Source organism: Lactuca virosa, chromosome 6 (genome assembly GCF_052849685.1).
Source record: "Lactuca virosa cultivar CGN04683 chromosome 6, Lactuca_virosa_CGN04683_v6, whole genome shotgun sequence".
Classification (NCBI taxonomy): Eukaryota; Viridiplantae; Streptophyta; class Magnoliopsida; order Asterales; family Asteraceae; genus Lactuca; species Lactuca virosa.
The window spans coordinates 42,514,680-42,537,647 of record NC_136431.1 but is presented as its reverse complement, the minus strand read 5'-3'; the positions used below and the strand labels follow the sequence as shown (position 1 = coordinate 42,537,647).

Here is a 22,968-nt window from a genome sequence, read left to right as displayed (position 1 = left end):
CATACTTTCAAGTTTTAGTCATAAATGTTATCATTGTTAATGTTTACAAAAGCATTAGAATTCCTAGTTGTGACAAAGGGAGGGCCATATTGCTAGGGATTATCGTCAGCAGACCCCGCTGGCGAGAACCAGGATTTGTTATCACTGTGAGCAGGTTGGCGATGTGAAGGTCAGTTGTCCATTGCTTGATGTGTGACCGACGCAGGCTCCAACACCAGCTACTTTAAGGATCACGGATGGACGCCAGGGCAGGGCAGAATCCCCAAGGGCTCAAGGTCGTGCTTTCCAGCTCATAGCGGAGGAGGCCAGGGCGGCGCCAAACGTCGTTACTGCTATGTTTTCATTTATTATTCTATCAGTTATTTTATGGTATGCTTATGTTTATGATTCTGCTAGGTACCTTCTTAGTGAACTCCCTGCCTACTCTTTTTCTTTTTGACTCGGGTGCGAGTCGGTCTTTTGTGTCTCAGTCTTTCAGTATGAGTTTTAATATGACTCTTGGAGAGTTGGAGTGTCCGTTGCGGGTTTCTATCGCCAACGAACACAAGATTTCTGCATCGAGCATTTATCGGGGTTGTGTTATGGAGATTTTTGGATTGTCTTACCTGATTGATATGATCCTTATCCCCATGGGGTATGTATGTGTGATGGTAGGGAGGTTTGGTGCGGTGATTGATTGCAAGGGTTAGCGAGTGGTAGTTCGAACCCCAAGTGGGGGAGAATTGATTATTGATGGAGAGGGTACCGGGATTGGATCGGCTTTTTGTTCTGTAGCCACGGCACGCCAGTATCTTCAGCATGGGTGTATGGGTTATTTTGCGTATGTGGTTGACACTCAGGTCGGGAAGGAGGTTTCGGTTTCAGATGTGCCGGTAGTCAGGGAGTTTCCAGATGTGTTCTCGGAGGAATTGCCCGGTGTGCCTCCTGAGAGGCCGGTTAAGTTCAAGATTGATTTAGTCCCCAGTGCGGCCCTAGTTGCCAAGGCATCGTACCAATTAGGTGAAGGGTTTTGAGCATTCTAACACTCCTATGGTGTACATGCAACCCTAAATACCTTGGATCTATGTTTTCTCTATTATACATGCAAACTTGAACTTTCCAAGGTATTACCCTAACTAGCATACAATCTTTGATACTTGGGTAATATAAACAAGTTAGAAGACATACCTTTTTATGTAGCTTGATTCCATGGAGCTTAAGAGCCTAGTGCCTCAAGTGTGACACCTCAAATTGTTCACATAACATCACCAACATCTTGGAATAACTTGAGAGAAAAGGTTCATATGCTCAAATCGGCTAGCCCTCATGTGTACACACACTATTTCCAATTTCTTGAGCCATGGGGTCCTTATATATGGTGGCTATTAGGGTTACACCATGTAACTCATGTCTTTCCATATTCTTCATGCTCCATGGGTTAAAACCTCCATGGAGTATCCATGGGTTACTCCATGGGTTTAGCCCAACATGAAGAACTATGGATCATAAGCCCACGTATATAAGAATGAATGATTTACACAATCAATCCCCATATATTTAATTAGTCTCCTTTTGACCACCAAATTAATTTCAAATTAATTCTAGATCAATACTAATTAAAAAATATGATTTCATATTAATATATTAGAACTTGTAATATATTAACAAATCATAAATATCCTTTTCTCACAAAAGTCTATCCAAATTGTTCTGATGCCATGCAACCCAAATGGACCATGCCAAATCGGGTCAAGTACATACCAATTATAGTTATGGGCTTAGACACTAATCCGACATTAGGACCACCAGAGATGTAGGAGTTGTCCTCTCAGGTTCTAATCTTTTCTTTCTTTTTAAATGGGCCGACATTAGGACCACCAGAGATGGATATCCTACGCATGATCTAGAGTTGGGGGCGGTGGTGTTTGCCTTCAAGATTTGGCAACATTATCTATATGGGCTCTGATGTACCATTTACATGGATCACAAGAGTTTGATATATCTCATAGATCAACCGAATCTGAACATGAGAGAGCGTAGGTGGCTTAACGTGGTCAAGGATTATGACTGTGAGATTCTGTACCACCTAGGGAAAGCGAATGTGGTCGCTGATACTTTAAGCCGCAAGTTGGATAGTTCTTATGTTGGGAGTCTATGTATGAGAATTTCGATTGATTCGCCACTTTTGGACTTGATTATGGAGGCTCGGGCCAAGGGAGTCAAGAAGGAGAATTGGAAACAGGAACGAATCAGAGGCAGGATTGACAGGTTTTCTACCAATAGTCATGGGTTGTTGACTCAGTGCGATCGGGTTTGGGTACCAAATTTTGGTTGGAACAAGCAGATTGTACTGGAGGAGACACACAAGTACAGATTTTCGATACACCCAGGAGCCACCAAGATGTATTGGGATTTGCAACTTAGTTACTAGTGGTTGTGCATGAATAGTGAGATAGCCTGGTTTGTTGAGAGGTGCTTGACATGTCGGATGGTCAAGGCCGAGCACGAGAGGCCACATGGTAAGCTTTAGCCTTTGGAGGTTCCCATGTGGAAATGGGAGCAGATCACCATTGATTTCATCACCAAGTTACCTCAGACGGCTAAGGGGTTTGATGCGATTTGGGTGATAGTGGACCGTCTGACCAAGAGTGCCACTTCTCAGTTATTCGAGAGATCTCCTCAGCCAAGAAATTAGCCGAAGTTTATGTACGCGAGATTTTCGCTCGGCAAAATGTTCCAGTTTCCATTGTATCAGATCGAGACGTTCGATTCACTTTTTGGTTTTGGCAGAGGTTCCACGAGGAACTGGGTATGAGATTGCTTTTTAGCACTGTTTATTATCCACAAACCGACGGCCAGAGCGAGAGGACCATTCAGACACTTGAGGATATGTTGAGAGTATGTGTCATAGATTTCAGTGGGAGTTGGGATACCTACCTTCCTCAAGCTGAGTTTTCTTACAACAAAAGCTATCACTCCAACATCGGTGCGCTACTATTTAAGCTTCTTTATGGGAGGAAGTGTCGTACCCTAGTCTATTGGGGAGAGGTCGGTCATGTCACACCCCGATCCTTATCGGAATCGATCGAGGCATGATATATTGTTCAAAGTCTCATGACAACTATGTTATAATATGATTAGATTCAATTAAGTACTAAGTATGCAAACAAGATCCACAACATACAAATACAAATCCAAATACGAACAACATTTATTACATCAAATTTAAATAGTCTTGTGGATTTCTAAGGCACAACCTATTTTTCATCAACTTCATTCTTCAAATCTGCATCATGGGTAAAAACAGGTCAACTACGAGAGTTGGTGAGTAATCTAATTTTAGTAGAGAAAATTGTGAAGTTGAAACCTTTATAATTGGAAATTTGTTTTCTTTTGAAGTCGGAAAACAATTGTATTTGAGATAACGGTTTATAAATCAAAAATTGATTAACAAATGATAACAACAACAATAAGTCCTCACCCTATATATACATATGTATATATATATATATATATATATATATATATATATATATATATATATATATATATATATAAATATATATATAGGATGGAGCATCTAATCATCATACACACTCAACCACGTGCGATCAATCACCTTAGCGTCCCAAGGCGGGGTGGTCAACCCAATAGCGCTATTATTGTCCATAACGTACCTCAAGAATACGGGCATAGTCATGGAGATTAGACTAAAAATGGTAATGCACTACAAGTACATGTAGCGTAAACAAACAATAGTTATACAATTAATGACTCACGTATAAATGTCCCAACAATGTCTCAATTGTGATAAAACAATAAAATGAAGTTGGAATATATTAGAACCACATGATACACCCCAAAAGTATTGAAAATTATAAAGTATGGGGTAGATTACTCACTTTAGTCCCAAATCGAAATGCGTGTGTCGTACGATAGACGGTTCGGGTCAAAATGACGTAGAACCTAATATAATTAATAGTTTTGGTTTAGGAACTGCTAAACGAGAATGGAGTATTAATACAATTAATTAGACACATATTATTATATTAGATGAATTAACAATAATTCATTTTGATTATAATATTAAGGTATTTATTTGTTAAATGAATTTTAAATTGAATTACTTACTTTGCATAATTAATTTATATTTTCAATTTAGGCCAGATTTTATTAATTTCTTATTAAAATAATAACTTGCCCAATTATAATTATTTACAGATTTTAACAATTATTTATATGAAATAATCATTAAAATGTATTTTTACATGCTTAAATACTTAGGAAAATAGTTTTAAATAGTAAACAGTATTGAAAAATTATGAAATTATTAGGAAATCATTATTTCATATAATATGAATTACTGTAAAATTTGTATATTTTTCTGAACTGTTTTAGTATTTATTTAATATTTTAATGATTAAACAACACAAAATTCGGGAAAAATAGTAAATGATTCTCAAAAAATCTGTAAAATTAACCATAGTTTTATAACATGATGTAGAGCTCAGTGTATAAGTTTCAGATATTTGTGACTATGGGAAGTATTTTTTATATATTTCATTATTAATTAATCAATAAAATCATAAATAATAGTAAACAGTAATATAAATGCATGAAACTTGATATATCATGTTTAATCAGTATACATATCATCCCAGAATTTTCTCAGAATTTATTGAATGCAACAAGTATTTTATGTGAATTATTGCCCTACTTTATTGAAATAATTATGATAATTCAATAAAAATAAGTTATTTTCTGAAAATTTCCAGAACTTCTTATTTTATTGATGGTATTCTGAGAAAAATCAGGTTTATGAAAAAAAATGAGTTTTAGATATTTTGGTGGATTTAATTTGTTTCTTGTATGAATTTGAAACTTTTAACAACATACCTTGATGAATGCTTCAAGAGGGATGAAGATTTGAGTATAATAGATTGTTCTTGGATGGAATATGAGTATTCTTGGAAGAAATTTCGAGATTGAGAGTGAGAGAAAGAATAGACAATGTTTAAGTGGTGAAGAGAATAATGTGTTGGGAGAAAAATGAAAGGAAAGTGGATGGGAGGTGTGAGTGGGAGACCATGGGAATAATCTTTTTGCTTTTGGTGGTCTTCATAATTTCCCACTAACACAAGCATCTTTTACATAATTAATATAAGAGTTTTATAAAATTTAATGTAAAGTTTATAAAAATAGAGTTTTATAAAATTTAATGTAAAGTTTATAAAAATGAAGTTTTATAAAAGATGAGTTATTATTTGATTATAACAATCTACTTTGATTTGAAGTTTAATTATAGCATTCAAGTTTGATTCTTTTAAATTTAATTAGAGCATTATACTTTGATTTGATTTTAATATGGTATCATAATTTAATTTGATTATAGTTATAACGTTGTACTATACTATGTTGTTATTAACGTCAATTTATATCGTAGTGTATGAGTTTTGATCCTATTAGCGTCAAGTAATCTTGAGTAGGGTCTGAATGAGATTGCGAGAGGTTTCGTTTGTGATCTTTTTGAGTGTCCGGCTTCGCAACGCAAGGTCCATAAACCCCGTTAAGCCATGATTTAGTGTCCTACACAATCCCGATGATTGTGCAATAGTGTTTTATCGCTTTGGTTCATTGTTTAGCACGGTTAAGGCTAAGGAAAATCAAACACATGAACTTTCCAAATGATGTTTTCTCATTAAAATAGCGAATTGTACAGTGATTACATAACGTAAACCCTATCATACAAGGGTTAATGGAGTTGACCGGTTTGACTAGTTGACTTTGTTTGACTTTGACTTGACCGAAATTTGATGGTCGTCACATCATCCCCCCGTTAGAGGGAATTTCGTCCCGAAATTTGCATTTTGATTGGGACTTCAAGAGTTTGGAAAAAGATGTGGAAAACTTTTCGTAGTATAAGAAATTGATTATGGTGAGGAACAACCCTCCTGATGTCACATGATGACCTTGGAAATTTCTTATTGTAACTTGAACTGAGTCAATTTAAAAGGAGTTTATTGTTTTGGGATGATAGAGTATTCCATGTGTGCTTTTATACTCCCTGTTTTATCCTTGGTATTACCACTATGAATATTTTATAACGTAGTTAGCGAGTTCCATCATTACGAATGTTTCAACAAATTTTGACGAAATTTGCATTATAAGTCCTACAAGTTCTTTTATAATCGATTGACGTAAACTAGTCGTATATCATTAAGATTGCAAGGGCATTTTGGATGGGTGACCCTGCCTTAAGCCCACAACTAAACAAGGAACAGGGAATGAGGCGGAATCACACATTCTAAGTCCATAGAATCTTAATGATATATGACCATAATGTTTACACTAGCCCTCATAGATTCTAGGGGAGTAGTATTATTGGGCTAGAAGTAGGAATTGTAGTTTAAAATAAAATAGTTATAAGCCTGCTATCTTCAAACTTGGGCTTTGGCCCCTCCCGATTCCTAATCAGAATGGTCCAATACTCCCAATTCTCCAAGCGACCAAGCGGTATCAAGAAATCAAAATCGATTCATCCCCATTTTCCCAATTCGCTGCCTATCTCGCCTGCTTTTCGTTTATCGCTGTCTCGCCAAGTCAGTCGCTTGGTCTCACTCTCGCCAATCACCATCGCCAAGTGCCTAAGTCCCCATTCACACTTCACAGAAATCAGGTATGTAATCCCGAGACCCAAATCCTGTTCAGATGTTCTTTCTTTTCTGATTGTAAGATTGTTGATTGTTGGTGTTGGCGTATTGCACTGCTGCTGCTGTTTTCTGTCAATTTGTTGCCTATTTATGCATTACTACTGTCTTATTGAGTTTCCTTTTAATTTGGCTGTCATTTGCGATTTGGCGATTTGCCAATTTGATTTATAAGTTATGAACTTATAGATTTGGTTATTGATTTGGTTATGCTTAACAGCTTGTCAGCTTCAAACAAAACTGAAAAGTGACAACAAAGATTGATTTGGTTATTGTTAAATGAGTTATTGGTTATTGTTCTAATTTTGATTTTGATTTTTTTTTTTGTTAATTTCAGTTTATAATATTTTCGGCCCCCCTCCCCCAAGTAATTGTTCAAGCTCCGCTACTGATAGATTCACTGGTAAAAACCCTGAGTTTTTACATAGATGATAAGACTTATTTGGGTTTTGCCGTGTTCCCAAGATTCATGGTTTATAGACTTGAATAGATGCTAGTTTTAGTAATAAAAAGAAATTTAGAATTTAAATGTCGATGTTAGATGCTTGTACTGATATTTAAGGGGTTAAAAAAAATAAAGTTTTATTAGTTACCTATAGCGACACTCAAGTCATAATTTGCATGTGTGAAGACTTGGAGTACTTTCTAATGAAAAGTGTGCTACTGGGGAAATTCGAAACTGGTACGTAGCTTCAACGTCAAGAATATGCAGTAGGCATGAGATGCATTAAATGCATGAGGCACAAAAGTCCTAATTTGCAGCAACATATACGTATATGTGTGTGAATTGAAGAAGAAGGTTACGGCTCAAAGACCATTCATTTCCTCTTTATTTTTTTATTTATTACTCCTCCCACTTACCTTATATAAATCATCACAGAAGAAGGTAACGGCTCAAAGACCATTCATTTCCTCTTTATTTGTTATTTAGTACTTCTCCCACTTCCCTTATATAAATCATCACAGAATAAGGTTACGGCTCAAAGACCATTCATTTCCTCTTTATTTGTTATTCGTTACTTCTCCCACTTCCCTTATATAAATCAGCACATTCTTACCGCGACTCTTTAACTTCTCCCTCACAAATGGATCCGCCTGCAGATCATCAAAACCCCATAGATGACCTCGATCGGTTTCAGTACTTTGATCATCAGGATCTGTTCAGGTATATATAAATGTCACTCATTACACCATCTTTCGCACAGAAAAGTGATTTTGTTTATATTGATCAAAACATGGTTTGATTTTTGCAGTGGTGACCTGCTCAACCATCAGGATTTCGAGTTGTCGGAAAAATCACATGAAGTGCTCGATCAGAATGTTTCCACAGTACTTAACAAAGATCAAAACATCATTTCTAGAAATGAGTTTCATGATCTTGATCCCCTTGAAGACCCCCTTGAAGATATCAGCTTATGGGATTGTTGGGAGGATGGTAATTTACCATTGGTTAGTTTCAGTGAAGATTGTAAATCCGGTGGTGAGGCTATAGGTAGTTCTAGTGCTGCCACCACTGATCACGGTGACCGGAAGGTGGCAAATAGATTGAGACCATTGGAGTTTGAAGAGATAGCGAAGTACTTTGAGATGCCGATAATCATGGCAGCAAAGGAACTAGGGATAGGGTCAACATTGTTGAAGAAAAGATGCAGAGAGCTAAACATAAACAGATGGCCTCATAGAAAACTTAAGAGCCTTCAATCCCTCATTCAAAATGCCAAGGTAAACTACGATAATAACCTTCTATACATTACTCATGCATGTATGCATGCACTTGGTAACCAAAGTAGTTTTGATATTTTCTAAAATTTTAATTATTAGTTTCTTTATAACATAAACATAGGCCCTAGGCATATGCCACATTGAATCAATTGTTTTACTACGATTTCTGATTTATATTTACATAAACTTAACTCATTGTAATTTTTTATGAACTCACACAAAAAATATATTGCATCTACCTAAAAAAAATAGGAGTTGGGATTAAAGGAGGAGGTAGAGACGTTAGCAGGGCACAAGAAGATGATGGAGAAATTGCCAGGTATGGAATTGACAGAAAGAACAAAGAAGCTTAGGCAAGCTTGCTTCAAAGCTATTTATAAGAAGAGAGGACTTAACAATCCTTAGTCCTTACCTTTTCTTTTAGCCATTTTGTTATAAGTAGTGGATTTTAATCTACATTGTATGTGTTTTTCTCTTGATAGATTGATACATTTTTTAGTTTCATTGTGTTTGTCTATTGATTTTTTTATGCATAAAATTTTGTATAATTTGGGTATTATAGTTTGTATTATGTATTTAGCTATATTCTAGATTGCCGACACGACTACGCTGACGACTCTATACCAGAGGTCTATATAAATAGACTTATGAATTTAGTAGGAATAACTTGATTATAATCTTGTGATTTGTTCCATGTCTGATCCACTCCTAAGATTCACTCGACATGCCCCCAGTTATGTGTAATTAAAATTTTATTAGACTGTTGATCCTAATGAGTCTACCCTAAGTCCACAACCAAACAAGGAACATGTCAACTATGAGAAACACACATATGGACTTGTGACTTATTTGTAAATTGATTAGGGAAATAAAGTTTTTTTTTTTTTTTAGACATTGTTGGGTAAAATAATTGTAAAACACTTGTTGGGCCATGGTTAGGAGTGTTGGGCACCTTTTGGGCTTTCCATGGTTACTAAATGTGAAACATGTAGCATTTGTGTGGGCCCCCACAAAACTAAGTTTTCACATTTCTTTCCCACTTCTAGGCCCATTAGGGAACTTAATAGTCCAATGAGTTTGCCATTTTGGAGTGTATCCTTTCGGATACGTTTGATAAGGTCGGGTATTTTGACGGCTCAAAAGTAATGTGAATGACGCGTTTTGGCCTATAGGTTTGGGAACTCTCGCCTTTGGTCCCCAGATAAGCAAACTGGTCCCTCGGTTGATTGGGATGTATACGAATGCTTACCTAGTCAGGACTTTCGGGCTACCGGCACCTCCCCCTTCCAGTTACTACGCGTCCATTACTATGATCCTACCCAACTAGAGTGGATGACTTTGAATTTCTATGAGCTATAAGGAATACATATATGTATATACATTTTGTTAAACAACTTGAGTATGTGTGTGATTTTCAGAGAAAGTGGAGAATATTCACAAGTGTATGCACACATATAAGTGTCAGGAGTAATACGTATGCACATAAGGGAGCAATTAACACACAAAGGTATTCCTAGGATTTTCTAAGTGCGAATTGCATGCAGTTGTGTGTGCATTTTATAAACTAGCATACGAGAGGACCCTAGAGGCTATAGACTAGGTCAAGGCAATTAACCTAATTCCCTATAGTCAAGGGCTCTGATACCAATCTGTCACACCCCGATCCTTGTCGGAATCGATCGAGGCATGATATATTGTTCAAAGTCTCATGACAACTATGTTATAATATGATTAGATTCAATTAAGTACTAAGTATGCAAACAAGATCCACAACATACAAATACAAATCCAAATACGAACAACATTTATTACATCAAATTTAAATAGTCTTGTGGATTTCTAAGGCACAACCTATTTTTCATCAACTTCATTCTTCAAATCTGCATCATGGGTAAAAACAGGTCAACTACGAGAGTTGGTGAGTAATCTAATTTTAGTAGAGAAAATTGTGAAGTTGAAACCTTTATAATTGGAAATTTGTTTTCTTTTGAAGTCGGAAAACAATTGTATTTGAGATAACGGTTTATAAATCAAAAATTGATTAACAAATGATAACAACAACAATAAGTCCTCACCCTATATATACATATGTATATATATATATATATATATATATATATATATATATATATATATATATATATATATATATATAATATATATATAGGATGGAGCATCTAATCATCATACACACTCAACCACGTGCGATCAATCACCTTAGCGTCCCAAGGCGGGGTGGTCAACCCAATAGCGCTATTATTGTCCATAACGTACCTCAAGAATACGGGCATAGTCATGGAGATTAGACTAAAAATGGTAATGCACTACAAGTACATGTAGCGTAAACAAACAATAGTTATACAATTAATGACTCACGTATAAATGTCCCAACAATGTCTCAATTGTGATAAAACAATAAAATGAAGTTGGAATATATTAGAACCACATGATACACCCCAAAAGTATTGAAAATTATAAAGTATGGGGTAGATTACTCACTTTAGTCCCAAATCGAAATGCGTGTGTCGTACGATAGACGGTTCGGGTCAAAATGACGTAGAACCTAATATAATTAATAGTTTTGGTTTAGGAACTGCTAAACGAGAATGGAGTATTAATACAATTAATTAGACACATATTATTATATTAGATGAATTAACAATAATTCATTTTGATTATAATATTAAGGTATTTATTTGTTAAATGAATTTTAAATTGAATTACTTACTTTGCATAATTAATTTATATTTTCAATTTAGGCCAGATTTTATTAATTTCTTATTAAAATAATAACTTGCCCAATTATAATTATTTACAGATTTTAACAATTATTTATATGAAATAATCATTAAAATGTATTTTTACATGCTTAAATACTTAGGAAAATAGTTTTAAATAGTAAACAGTATTGAAAAATTATGAAATTATTAGGAAATCATTATTTCATATAATATGAATTACTGTAAAATTTGTATATTTTTCTGAACTGTTTTAGTATTTATTTAATATTTTAATGATTAAACAACACAAAATTCGGGAAAAATAGTAAATGATTCTCAAAAAATCTGTAAAATTAACCATAGTTTTATAACATGATGTAGAGCTCAATGTATAAGTTTCAGATATTTGTGACTATGGGAAGTATTTTTTATATATTTCATTATTAATTAATCAATAAAATCATAAATAATAGTAAACAGTAATATAAATGCATGAAACTTGATATATCATGTTTAATCAGTATACATATCATCCCAGAATTTTCTCAGAATTTATTGAATGCAACAAGTATTTTATGTGAATTATTGCCCTACTTTATTGAAATAATTATGATAATTCAATAAAAATAAGTTATTTTCTGAAAATTTCCAAAACTTCTTATTTTATTGATGGTATTCTGAGAAAAATCAGGTTTATGAAAAAAAATGAGTTTTAGATATTTTGGTGGATTTAATTTGTTTCTTGTATGAATTTGAAACTTTTAACAACATACCTTGATGAATGCTTCAAGAGGGATGAAGATTTGAGTATAATAGATTGTTCTTGGATGGAATATGAGTATTCTTGGAAGAAATTTCGAGATTGAGAGTGAGAGAAAGAATAGACAATGTTTAAGTGGTGAAGAGAATAATGTGTTGGGAGAAAAATGAAAGGAAAGTGGATGGGAGGTGTGAGTGGGAGACCATGGGAATAATCTTTTTGCTTTTGGTGGTCTTCATAATTTCCCACTAACACAAGCATCTTTTACATAATTAATATAAGAGTTTTATAAAATTTAATGTAAAGTTTATAAAAATAGAGTTTTATAAAATTTAATGTAAAGTTTATAAAAATGAAGTTTTATAAAAGATGAGTTATTATTTGATTATAACAATCTACTTTGATTTGAAGTTTAATTATAGCATTCAAGTTTGATTCTTTTAAATTTAATTAGAGCATTATACTTTGATTTGATTTTAATATGGTATCATAATTTAATTTGATTATAGTTATAACGTTGTACTATACTATGTTGTTATTAACGTCAATTTATATCGTAGTGTATGAGTTTTGATCCTATTAGCGTCAAGTAATCTTGAGTAGGGTCTGAATGAGATTGCGAGAGGTTTCGTTTGTGATCTTTTTGAGTGTCCGGCTTCGCAACGCAAGGTCCATAAACCCCGTTAAGCCATGATTTAGTGTCCTACACAATCCCGATGATTGTGCAATAGTGTTTTATCGCTTTGGTTCATTGTTTAGCACTGTTAAGGCTAAGGAAAATCAAACACATGAACTTTCCAAATGATGTTTTCTCATTAAAATAGCGAATTGTACAGTGATTACATAACGTAAACCCTATCATACAAGGGTTAATGGAGTTGACCGGTTTGACTAGTTGACTTTGTTTGACTTTGACTTGACCGAAATTTGATGGTCGTCACAGGTCACAGGGTTTTGGGAAGGACCGAGGTAGTCCTTCAGACCACATAGCTTATTCAGCAAATCAGACAGAGGTTGTAGACAGCTCAGAGTCGGCAGAAGAGTTATGCCGACAGACGTCGATCTGAGTTAGAGTTCCAGGTTGGCGATATGATTTTACTGAAGGTATCACCCTGGAAGGGTGTAATATGCTTTAGGAAGAGGGGAAAGTTGGGTCCCCGGTATATTGGGCGTTTCAATTGATTGCCAGGGTTGGTAGGGTAGCTTGTCAGTTGGATTTTCCTGAGGAGCTCAGTCAGACTCACAACACCTTCCATGTTTCTCAGCTTCAGAAGTGTGTGACTGATGATTCAGCGGTTGTTCCTTTGGATGATATTCGGGTTAATGGTCGATTGAACTATGTTGATAGGCCAGTGGCGGTTCTGGATAGGAAGACGAAGACCTTGCGCAACAAGGTGGTATCTTTGGTCAAGGTCCAGTGGAAGCATCAGAAGGGTTCCGAATGGACTTGGGAACCCGAGGTAAAGCTGCAAGAGCATTACCCTGAGTTGTTCACGGAAGCGGACTTCAAGGACGAAGTTTGATTCAAGTGGGGGAGAATTATAACATCTTGATTTAGGTAATTTACATCTTGAACGCCTTGTATGAGAATTGTTTGCAAAGTTGGTCCCTTTAGCCTTTAAATAAAACGTGTGGGTTTTATCAGGTACGTTGGGCGTACTTTATGTACGCTGGTCGTACCTTGATGATGCGCAAACCCTAATTTTTAGGGTTTTGACCCTATTTAAGCATCATTAACTCCCCAAGAATCCTTCCCTCATCAGCCTCCAGGCCCATTTCATATCTTGCAAACCTTAATCCACCTTTATGAGCACTTTAAGCCTTAGTGTGTGTTGTTGGTGTTCTTGAAGGAGGAAGAAGGAAGTTGATTTACCTTAGAAGCTCAAGACCTCTCTGGATCCAGAAGCATGTTGCTCCCAAGCTTCATTTAGAGGTGATTGGTAGAGCTGATATTCGAAAAAGCGTCCTGTTTAACTATCTTTTCAGACTGAGAGGTGAGGTCTTCCTCACTGTACTTATAGGTCGAAGGTATCAATGTCAGCCCACTATGTTATGTATCTTGGTATATAGGATGTTGTTATGTTGTAGTGATATGTTAGATATGTATCGTTTTTTATAGGATGTTGCTATGTGGTAGTCATCTGTAGATCTGTCTATTTGCATGTTAACTGATTATATGTTTATCTTTTGCATATGTCGGCATAGTATGGTTTTGGGTTGAGGCTTTACTGTTATGTGCGTGAGCCAACATACGGAGGGTAATCCATCCCGATGGATGTGGACCCGAGGGTATGCCAGTCCGATAATTGATTGGGCCAGTTACATATTGGCATTCCAGTCTGATGACTGATTGGGCCGATCATAGTCCAGTCTGATGGTTGTGGACCCGGGGTATTCCAGTCCGATGACTGATTGGACCTAGCATGCATGATTGTATATGTTCTGGTTGGTGTGGTATTTGGGGGAACCCACTAAGCTTTGGCTTACGGTTCTCAGTTTTATGTTTCAGGTACTTCATATGATCGGGGGAAAGCTAAGGCGTGATCGTGCACATCCTTCCGGTTTTATGATTTTTGGATTTTGGGATACTCTGATTTGTGATTATCACTTTTGAAAACAATGTTTTGTAAACAATTACGGTTTTTGGTTGGATTTTAAGATTAAAAATTTTACCTTGATTTTTGGGATGTTACAGTGGGCCTAGGCGCCCCGCGTCCATATACCACAAAATAGTTACGCCTGAATAAACAGAGGTGCCCCGCGTCCCACGCCCTCAACGAAAATCAATAGTTTTTTCAGTTTTTCAGCAATTGTGATAAATGGTTTTTTGTTTCGACCCCTTCCTTGTACTTTCTTATATATATTATAAAACCCCACTTAAAGAATGGAAAAACATAATCAGAACTTGGATGTTACAAATAAATTTCTTGGGAAGTTCTCCTAATGGGTATCCTAAAGTAGACAATATTTTGGTGTTTATGTGGGGGAATATTACAAATACTATCAAGTTTATGGCACAACTCGACGTGTTCGACACGTCAAACCTCATTAGGGGTGAAAGGGTTGCTCCTCTGATCCTACGTTAACCAGAAAGAGAACGAAACACTCCACATAAGGTGTGTGGATACCTTTCCTATCAAGATGTTTTTTTAAAACTGTGAGGTTCATGTATCCCATGAGAACTTTTCCATTAAGTGTGCATGGATGGGAGACCTCTTGGTAAGTTATCTTGATGGGAATCCAAAAACGGACAATATTTTGGTATGTGTGCCTAGCTGCCTGATGATGTTACAAATGACAGGTTCATCGTGGGCCATCCAGAGGTGCAACTCACCTTTTTTTAAATACATAAACGAGTATTTAACACCTTAATTTTAAATAATTAACCGATGTATGTGAGTTTTAAGTTTATGGTTCTTAAGTTTTAAGGTGGTTTTGACAGAGTTAAAAGTTTTTTATTAATAGATATAGTTATATTAGAGAAGTACCAAACATTGTTTACTTTTTGAGAATATAGTTACAAAAAGATGAGGTTTTGTTAATTGTCAACCATACTTGTAGACTTTTTTATGTAAAGATCATGTGTTACATTTCATGTGCATGAAAGAAACAAACCAATAAATTTTGTATTGAACATGAGCATGTGTTAGTTGTATGCACTATATGGAAAGAAAGTAAGTCATCCTACCTTTTGGTAAATATCAACAAGAAGTCCATGCAAGTTGTGTATTGGTTACATTTACTTCTGATTCAGTCTTTCTAACCTCCTAGCAGAAGGGCAGATGTTGATCTCTTAATTCTTTTCTTGGGAAATCTCCAATAAAGTCCTAAAATTTTGGCCCGGTTTACGTTTTAGTCCTAAACTAATTTTTGTTTACGAAAAAGTCCTAAAAACCGACAAAAATATGCATTTTGACCCTTTTTGACCGGTTGGAACCGACAACAAATTAATTTGGGACTATTTCATAAACTGACCCAAAATATTGGGACTATTTCACAAAATGACCCAAAATATTGGGACTTTTCTGCAAAAAAATATGAGGACTTTTCTGCAAACAAAAACCTTATTATTATTATTATTATTATTATTATTATTTATTATTATTATTATTATTATATTAAAAATATAAACAAGTATACTAATTTTTAAATTCTTTATTATTAATATTTTTAATAATACATATAAATAAACTTAAATAAAAAAAATATTAAAGAAATTATTTAAAGGTGAAGGTGGTGGTGATGGTAATGCTTTAAGCATTGAAATCATTAATATATGATTCTATGTCCTCACTTTGTATATGATCATTTCACATTTCTTATTATTATTTTCAATTCAGAATATTAACACTTGACAATTTAAAAGAAGTCGTCTATTTGTAAAATTGTGTATAAATAGTTTAGGATAAAATGATTTCTCACTTTGTATATAAATTTTTTTAAGGTAGAAGGATTTCTTTTCAAATCCAACAGATCCACAATAAATATTTACATTGGCGGCCCATATCAAAATTCGAAAGTATTAATTACAATATTTTGTTTAATAGAAAGTAATTTGACTTGTTTTGCTTTATCACACTATAAAAACAATAGTAACAAATGTGAAATGATCCTATACAAAGTTAGAATATACAAACAGACGTTCATGATTTCAATGCTTAAAGCATTACCATCCGCTCCACCTTCACCCTTAAAAAATATTTTTAATATTTTTTTTAATTTAAATGTATCTATATGTATTATTAACAATACTAATAATAACAAATTTAAAAAATAGTATACTTATTTATATTTTTAATATTATTATTATAATAGTAATAATAATAATAATAATAATAATAATAATAAGATTTTTGTTTGCAGAAAGCCCTAATACTTTTTGTTTTTGCAGAAAAGTCTCAATATTCTGGGTCAGTTTATGAAATAGTCCCAATTTAATTTGTTACCGGTTCCAACCAGTAAAAAAGGGTCAAAATGCAAACTTTTGCCGGTTTTCAGGATTTTTTCGTAAACAAAAATTAGTTTAGGACTAAAACATAAACCGGGTCAAAATTTTAGGACTTTATTGGAGATTTCCCCTCTTTCCTTTGGTCTCCATATTAAACACCTTTTCCATAATTAATATCCTGATTTATTCTAGCATTATAATCATATATGGACATTTTTCTTGCATCTACAATTAATGATTGAAACTCTTAAATATGACACTGATTTAGGTTACAAAACCCACAAAACATGAAGAAAAATATTGAACACAAAATTCCATCAATATCAAAAAGATGAAATTTGTTCTGCATCATTTGATCCCAATTCTTTTATAAATAACCCAAGATTTGGGCTTCAAAAAAATACATGAGAGCCCAATTGGTAATACAATTTATAGCAAAAAATCCAAACTATATTAACAATTTCTATATAATATATCATCCAATAAACCACATGAATAAAAACATCTATAACATAAATGGTTTACAAGATTCTAATATTCTGGCTGGCAACATAGTCTCTTCAACCGAACACTTTCCTAAAAAAGAAAAAAACAAAAAACATTTTATAAAAATCAGTGACATTTCAATTTTCAAACTCTCAACACGTTGACTTATTTGGTCAAAGTCAAACTTCTTACCTCAGAGTCATCATGCTCATATCGGATCAAGAAAATGCATCTGCAGCCTCTTATATCATGCAACTTCCTTTGAATATTCATCACTTGAGCATCATAATATCTTGCTTGATCTATTTTCTCCTGATAATAATACAAAATATAAACCTCGAATATTAAAAAAATTAATGATTTTTAAAACTTACTTGGAAACAAAGAACAGTGTCTCCAATCATGACTTTATGGCATTCTGAATGCTCAATGGGAATAGATCTTTCACGAACATTTTTAACATGAATCCATTCGTCTTCTTCTATCCCAAATCCAACATATCTTACAAGAACTTCCTGTAAAAAATTAATTATACAAAGGGTAAAATAGTCTTTTCAATTTTAACCGAGACCAAATCTACAACCAAAGTAGCTGAAAAGGACTATATCTGAAGTTTTGAAAAGGTCGGACTTTATCCAAAGAAAATGACAAACTTGAAAGTTGAAACCACAGGGACCATTTTTGTAATTTTGTCTGATATGTAATAAAGAAAGTACAATGATCATATTGGTAGTGAATTATATAAAAAAATAAAGTGTTTTTCTATTATTAGTAAAGAAATGTAAATACGTTGCTATTATGGGTAAAATATAAAGTATATTATCTATAAACAAACCCTATTTGACTTCCGATTTTTATAAATATATATTATATTATTGAACTTGTGAGAAGGAAAAATATAAAAACTTACAGGTCCACTTGAGATAAATCTATGTGTGATAAATACTTCCACATCATACCTTCAAATCACAAAAATACATCAAGAACATATCAATATTTTTTTTGAATAGTTTTCTTTTACATAATTTATAAAAAAAAAAATCTTGATACATGTAACTTACCATGCATTATCTGATGATTTTGCCTCGAATTCCAACTTTGAAAGATCTACAACTTTTTCTCCTGTATAAATTAGTTGCATTTTAATATTTTATATTCAAGGTTCAAAATGTTTACATATGCATACTAATATAAAAATGTTACAAGCATTTATTTTGATATTTGAATCTTTACATATAAAAGAATCACCTTTAGATATATCAGAATCACCTTCTTGGACAGCTGGCAATTTATTTGTATTTTTTGACATGAGACATTGCTGCTTTTCAATAAACCAACTTTGGACCTAACAAATGTAAATAAGATTATAATGCAAAATAAGTGCACAAAGAACAAAAAATGTAGTTTTTTTTTTTATTATTAATAATATTAAGAAGTATGAAAAAAGGGGATATACATCAGTCCATTTTAAGATAGGTTTTCCAGCTCGCCCTGAAGATCGACTAATCATATAAGAAAAAGAGTTTTAATTATTGTTAATGATTAAATAAATGAAATTGAGACATCACTAATGAATCGAAGAGATTTGTGAAACTTTAGAATCATAACTCACTTGAATCTTCTTGCCAATATCTTAAAGACATCAGGATTTAGAGGATTTTCCCCTGATTCTTTTAATACTTTCTCCATTTTCTCCATCTGTGAAGTTAAGAATTCACTAAATGAATTGATATAAACATAGATGATGTGCAAAAAACAATTAATTGTAAAACCATGGTTGAAGTTATTAGTAACCTACAACTTAAGGCTTATAAGGTGTTCAAAAACTCAAGAATGTAGTCAAGAAAACGTCTGTAAGATCAAAATTGATGATTACACTATACACAAGAACATCAATGTATACATACCCTGTTTTGGTGCTACAGTAAAATTACTTCCTAGGGTTTCATAATCGCAATCACAAGCTTCGACAAGAACACACAATTCAAACATGGTGTCTCAAAATTTGACACCTTTATGAAAGCCAAGATTCCCGGATGAACAACCCGACAAATTAGCGATAACAGCTCTTTAAATAAACGATAATACCAATACATCGAATGTGAAACATAGAATTCACTAAAATGCGAAAACCCCTTGTGAAAAAGCAACGCACCCGGATGAAGAGAATGATTAAGATTCAAGACATACATTTTTCTTCGAAAATTCAAACATCGTATATAATCATCGAAGAATAACATTAAAACGAAGAGTTTGAACAGCTTTAACGGAATTATACTCAAGAAATTACAGCCACATATGAAGAAAGAAACACAGTAATAGAGATAAGTGTGTAATGACTGGCCTCGGATGTTGTGAACCCAGAGTAAACCTTCTTTTCTCCTCTAGAACGAAGACGATGATCCATGTTGCTAAGGGGTTTTCGAATTTGATATTCCAAAAACCCTGTAAAGATTTAAGAATTTTTGTTGATTAGAGGGAAAGAAACTCTCAGAGTCTCAGTCAGAGTGCTGACTGCTGAGAACGGCTGGGAACTGGGAGAAGAGGAAAGTATTTTACTAATCAGTTATTTATGCATATGTTTTATTTGATTTACATGTTTAAATTTGATTTTTTTTAATTGATTTATGTAAATGTATTTTTAATACATTAATTCTTAAATTTGTGTAATAAAATAAGTTTATACTTTATAGTAAGTTTATGTCCTTATTAAAAATATTAAAACCAATAGAACATTTTTTTAAAGGCTAAATATATCGAAAAATATTTTTTTAAAGGCTAAATATATCGAAAAACTAGCAAAGATGCTAGAATATTACAAAGTACAAGCATAAGTATAAGCACAAACGGAGAACAACACCAATCATTTCAATTTTTATAAAAAATAAGATTTGACATATGCTTAATCCACTTGTATGGTATGAGTTGAATCTCATCCGATGTGTTTATTGGGTTGCACTTTATGCGTTTGAACATACAAGGCTCTTAAAAGGTTTGTGCATCTTCCACGTTTTCTGGTTTTTGGTTTTTTTTTTTTCCAACTTTTATTGTTTTATTGCTTTTATTATTAGTTATAAAGACATAGCATTTACATTGTCTCGTAAATTGTAAAGAAAAATAATAAGCTGCATCATCTAAGTGGTTCATGTTAATCCATCATGAAATCGATATAGGAGATAAATCGTGGAGCATTAGCAATATATTAGGTGTGTCATGGTTTAAACTTTGACCTCATGTGCGAAGTTTTACTTCTCAACCACTATGAAGGGGGGAAGGGGGGGGGGGGTATAATGACTTGTAAAGGTAACCAAAATTAGTTTTTGTACACATGTACTCACTAAGCTTTTTTGTGCTTGATATAGCTTTGAACTTGTTGGAATTGTACAAAAATACTAATATGATAGGGTATATTGAGTTTTACCGGTTTCTGACGTCTTTTTCGGCAAAATATAAGTTTTCCTGCCATCTTTAAAGTTTCTGGTTATCTTCTCAGGCCAATCATGGATTTTTCGAAGAATTATGAAATCCTTTCTAAAAACCTTTTCTGAAATCGAACCCCTTGCTGCAAATTAATTTCTAGATATTTGTGTGTTGAGTTCTTGAGTTTCCGAATTCTTTATAATCGGAACCCTTTCTTGAGTTCCTAAAGTTGATTTCTTGATATTGCTCTTAAGTATCCTATAAACGAGTTCCAGATCTTGTAAAACTTGAGATGGGAAACCCTAAGTTCGATTTTCTTATCTTAATGAACACCTAAAACGAGAAATGAGTTCGATTTAAAGATCATTTTTGAGATCTTGAAATAACCCTAATGAAAAACTCTTAATTATGTTCTTAAGATCTTGATTTTCAGATCATTACAGACCTTGAAAAATTATGTTCAATTTCAGAAAAAATAGAAGTACAAGAATAAAAGAGGGAAAAAATCTAAAAAGCCCTAAGTTCGTTGGAAAATCCTTTTTTGGCCGGATAAGATGATCGAGAACTTCAAAGATTGTTATAAAACTAATATTTTGTTGGAAAAGCCATTGAAAACCAACAAAACTCACTATACCCGATCATATTAGTATTTTTTGAACATTTTCAACAAGTTCAGTGGTATATCAAACATAAAAATAAGTTTAGTAATTAAATGTGAAAAAAGCTAAAGTTGGTTACCCTTACAAGTCAATATATCTGTCCCATGCGATGGAAGCTTAGTGGTTTAGGATTAAAATTCTACACAGAATGGGTTGAAACTTCGCACTCCCAAAATATTGCTAGTGTTCTGCAATTAACCTTTCACGTGATCCCTAGGGAGGGTTAACGTAGGTCGCTTAGATGGTGCTATTTACCATTTCGTTTTACAAGTCATTATCCCTTTACATTAATATGAAAAACAAATGGACAACAAGTTGCACCACTAATTATTTTTTGGATTGCAAAACTAATTATTTTTTAAATAACTATGCCCTATAGATTGTAGGTCATAAATTACTATACATTACTGGTTGAACTCTATTGTTAAGTTGGATAATTTGAATTTAACTATATAAACGATCTCTTGATGGCTCATTTGGTAAGACTTGTAGAAGATATGGCTCAATAAGTCATTTACCAAGTTCAAATCTTAGGAGCTCCATTCAAGGGTGGTAGGAGAAGGTTTGTGGCAACTCCATAATGGTTTCTTAACATCATCGCCATAAGATAAATCATCTCCTCCATAACCTCAAAATTGGAGAAACCGTTATAGTCGATGGGTAAACCTAATTTAACTAAAAATGGATTATTGTTCCTAAAAAAGGGAACTACAAATTCTAATTGGCCTAAATACCAAAGAAGTAAAGAGATCTAATTCGATAGCCTAAATTTTTAATTTTAAAGATATAATTATTTGGAATATCTCGACTCTTTGAAAACCAAATAGTGAAAACCGATCCATACGAATTATAATTTTGTTTATTCAGATCGGATTTTAATATAACTATTTAGATCTATATTTTAAATACAATAATTTAAATTTTAAAAAATACAATAATTCAAATTCACTAGATCTTGCAGGATTGAATCCATTCTTTCGAGCAAACATCCTAACTATGAGTATGTAAAATATATAAACCGATTTAGAATCCATCCATTTCAATATCTCTCTCTCTCTCTCTCTCTCTATATATATATATATATATATATATATATATATATATTATGATCATGTATTCTTGTAATTATATTATTTGCACCTTTTCGGATCATATTATAACAAATAAAAAATTAAGAAAACTATCCCTATGATTTGGAATACTTTTAGATGGATTCTACAACTTTGACCGTCAATATAGTTTTTTTGAGAAGGTATTTTCGTGGATTTGTTCCCACGTTTTGTTTTAATAATGTGAGTTTAATTCATACTATTAAAAATCTCAACTGTTACCATTTTACCCTCCATTTTGTATTTTTATTAATTTTTTAGTACTATTAACAAGATTTATAATTTTTATAAAAATTAATTTATTATCAAAATAAAATAGTGTTGCTACATTTTCATTTTACCCCCATTGTTTCTTCCCCTTTCTTACCCTAGTGCCCCACATATGCTCATCCTCTCACAACAGTTCCAACATATTACTCCACTTCGCCGTCCTATCCCAACCAACAACATCCATCAAC

The 22,968-nt window shown here is 33.3% G+C and overlaps 1 protein-coding gene across 1 annotated transcript; it reads right to left on the bottom strand.

Annotated features, from left to right (window-relative positions):
- Nucleotides 1-17,187: 17,187 nt before the first annotated feature.
- LOC145120290 (protein SAWADEE HOMEODOMAIN HOMOLOG 1-like) lies at nucleotides 17,188-19,868 on the bottom strand. Its single transcript, XM_079056110.1, has 9 exons — nucleotides 19,667-19,868; nucleotides 18,935-19,020; nucleotides 18,779-18,824; nucleotides 18,571-18,667; nucleotides 18,384-18,444; nucleotides 18,233-18,281; nucleotides 17,697-17,837; nucleotides 17,515-17,634; nucleotides 17,188-17,412 (listed from the first exon to the last, which is right to left on the bottom strand). Exons 1-9 carry the CDS (start codon nucleotides 19,727-19,729, stop codon nucleotides 17,368-17,370), a joined length of 708 nt encoding a protein of 235 aa, XP_078912236.1. The 5' UTR covers nucleotides 19,730-19,868; the 3' UTR covers nucleotides 17,188-17,367.
- Between the last annotated feature and the right edge of the window lie 3,100 nt (nucleotides 19,869-22,968).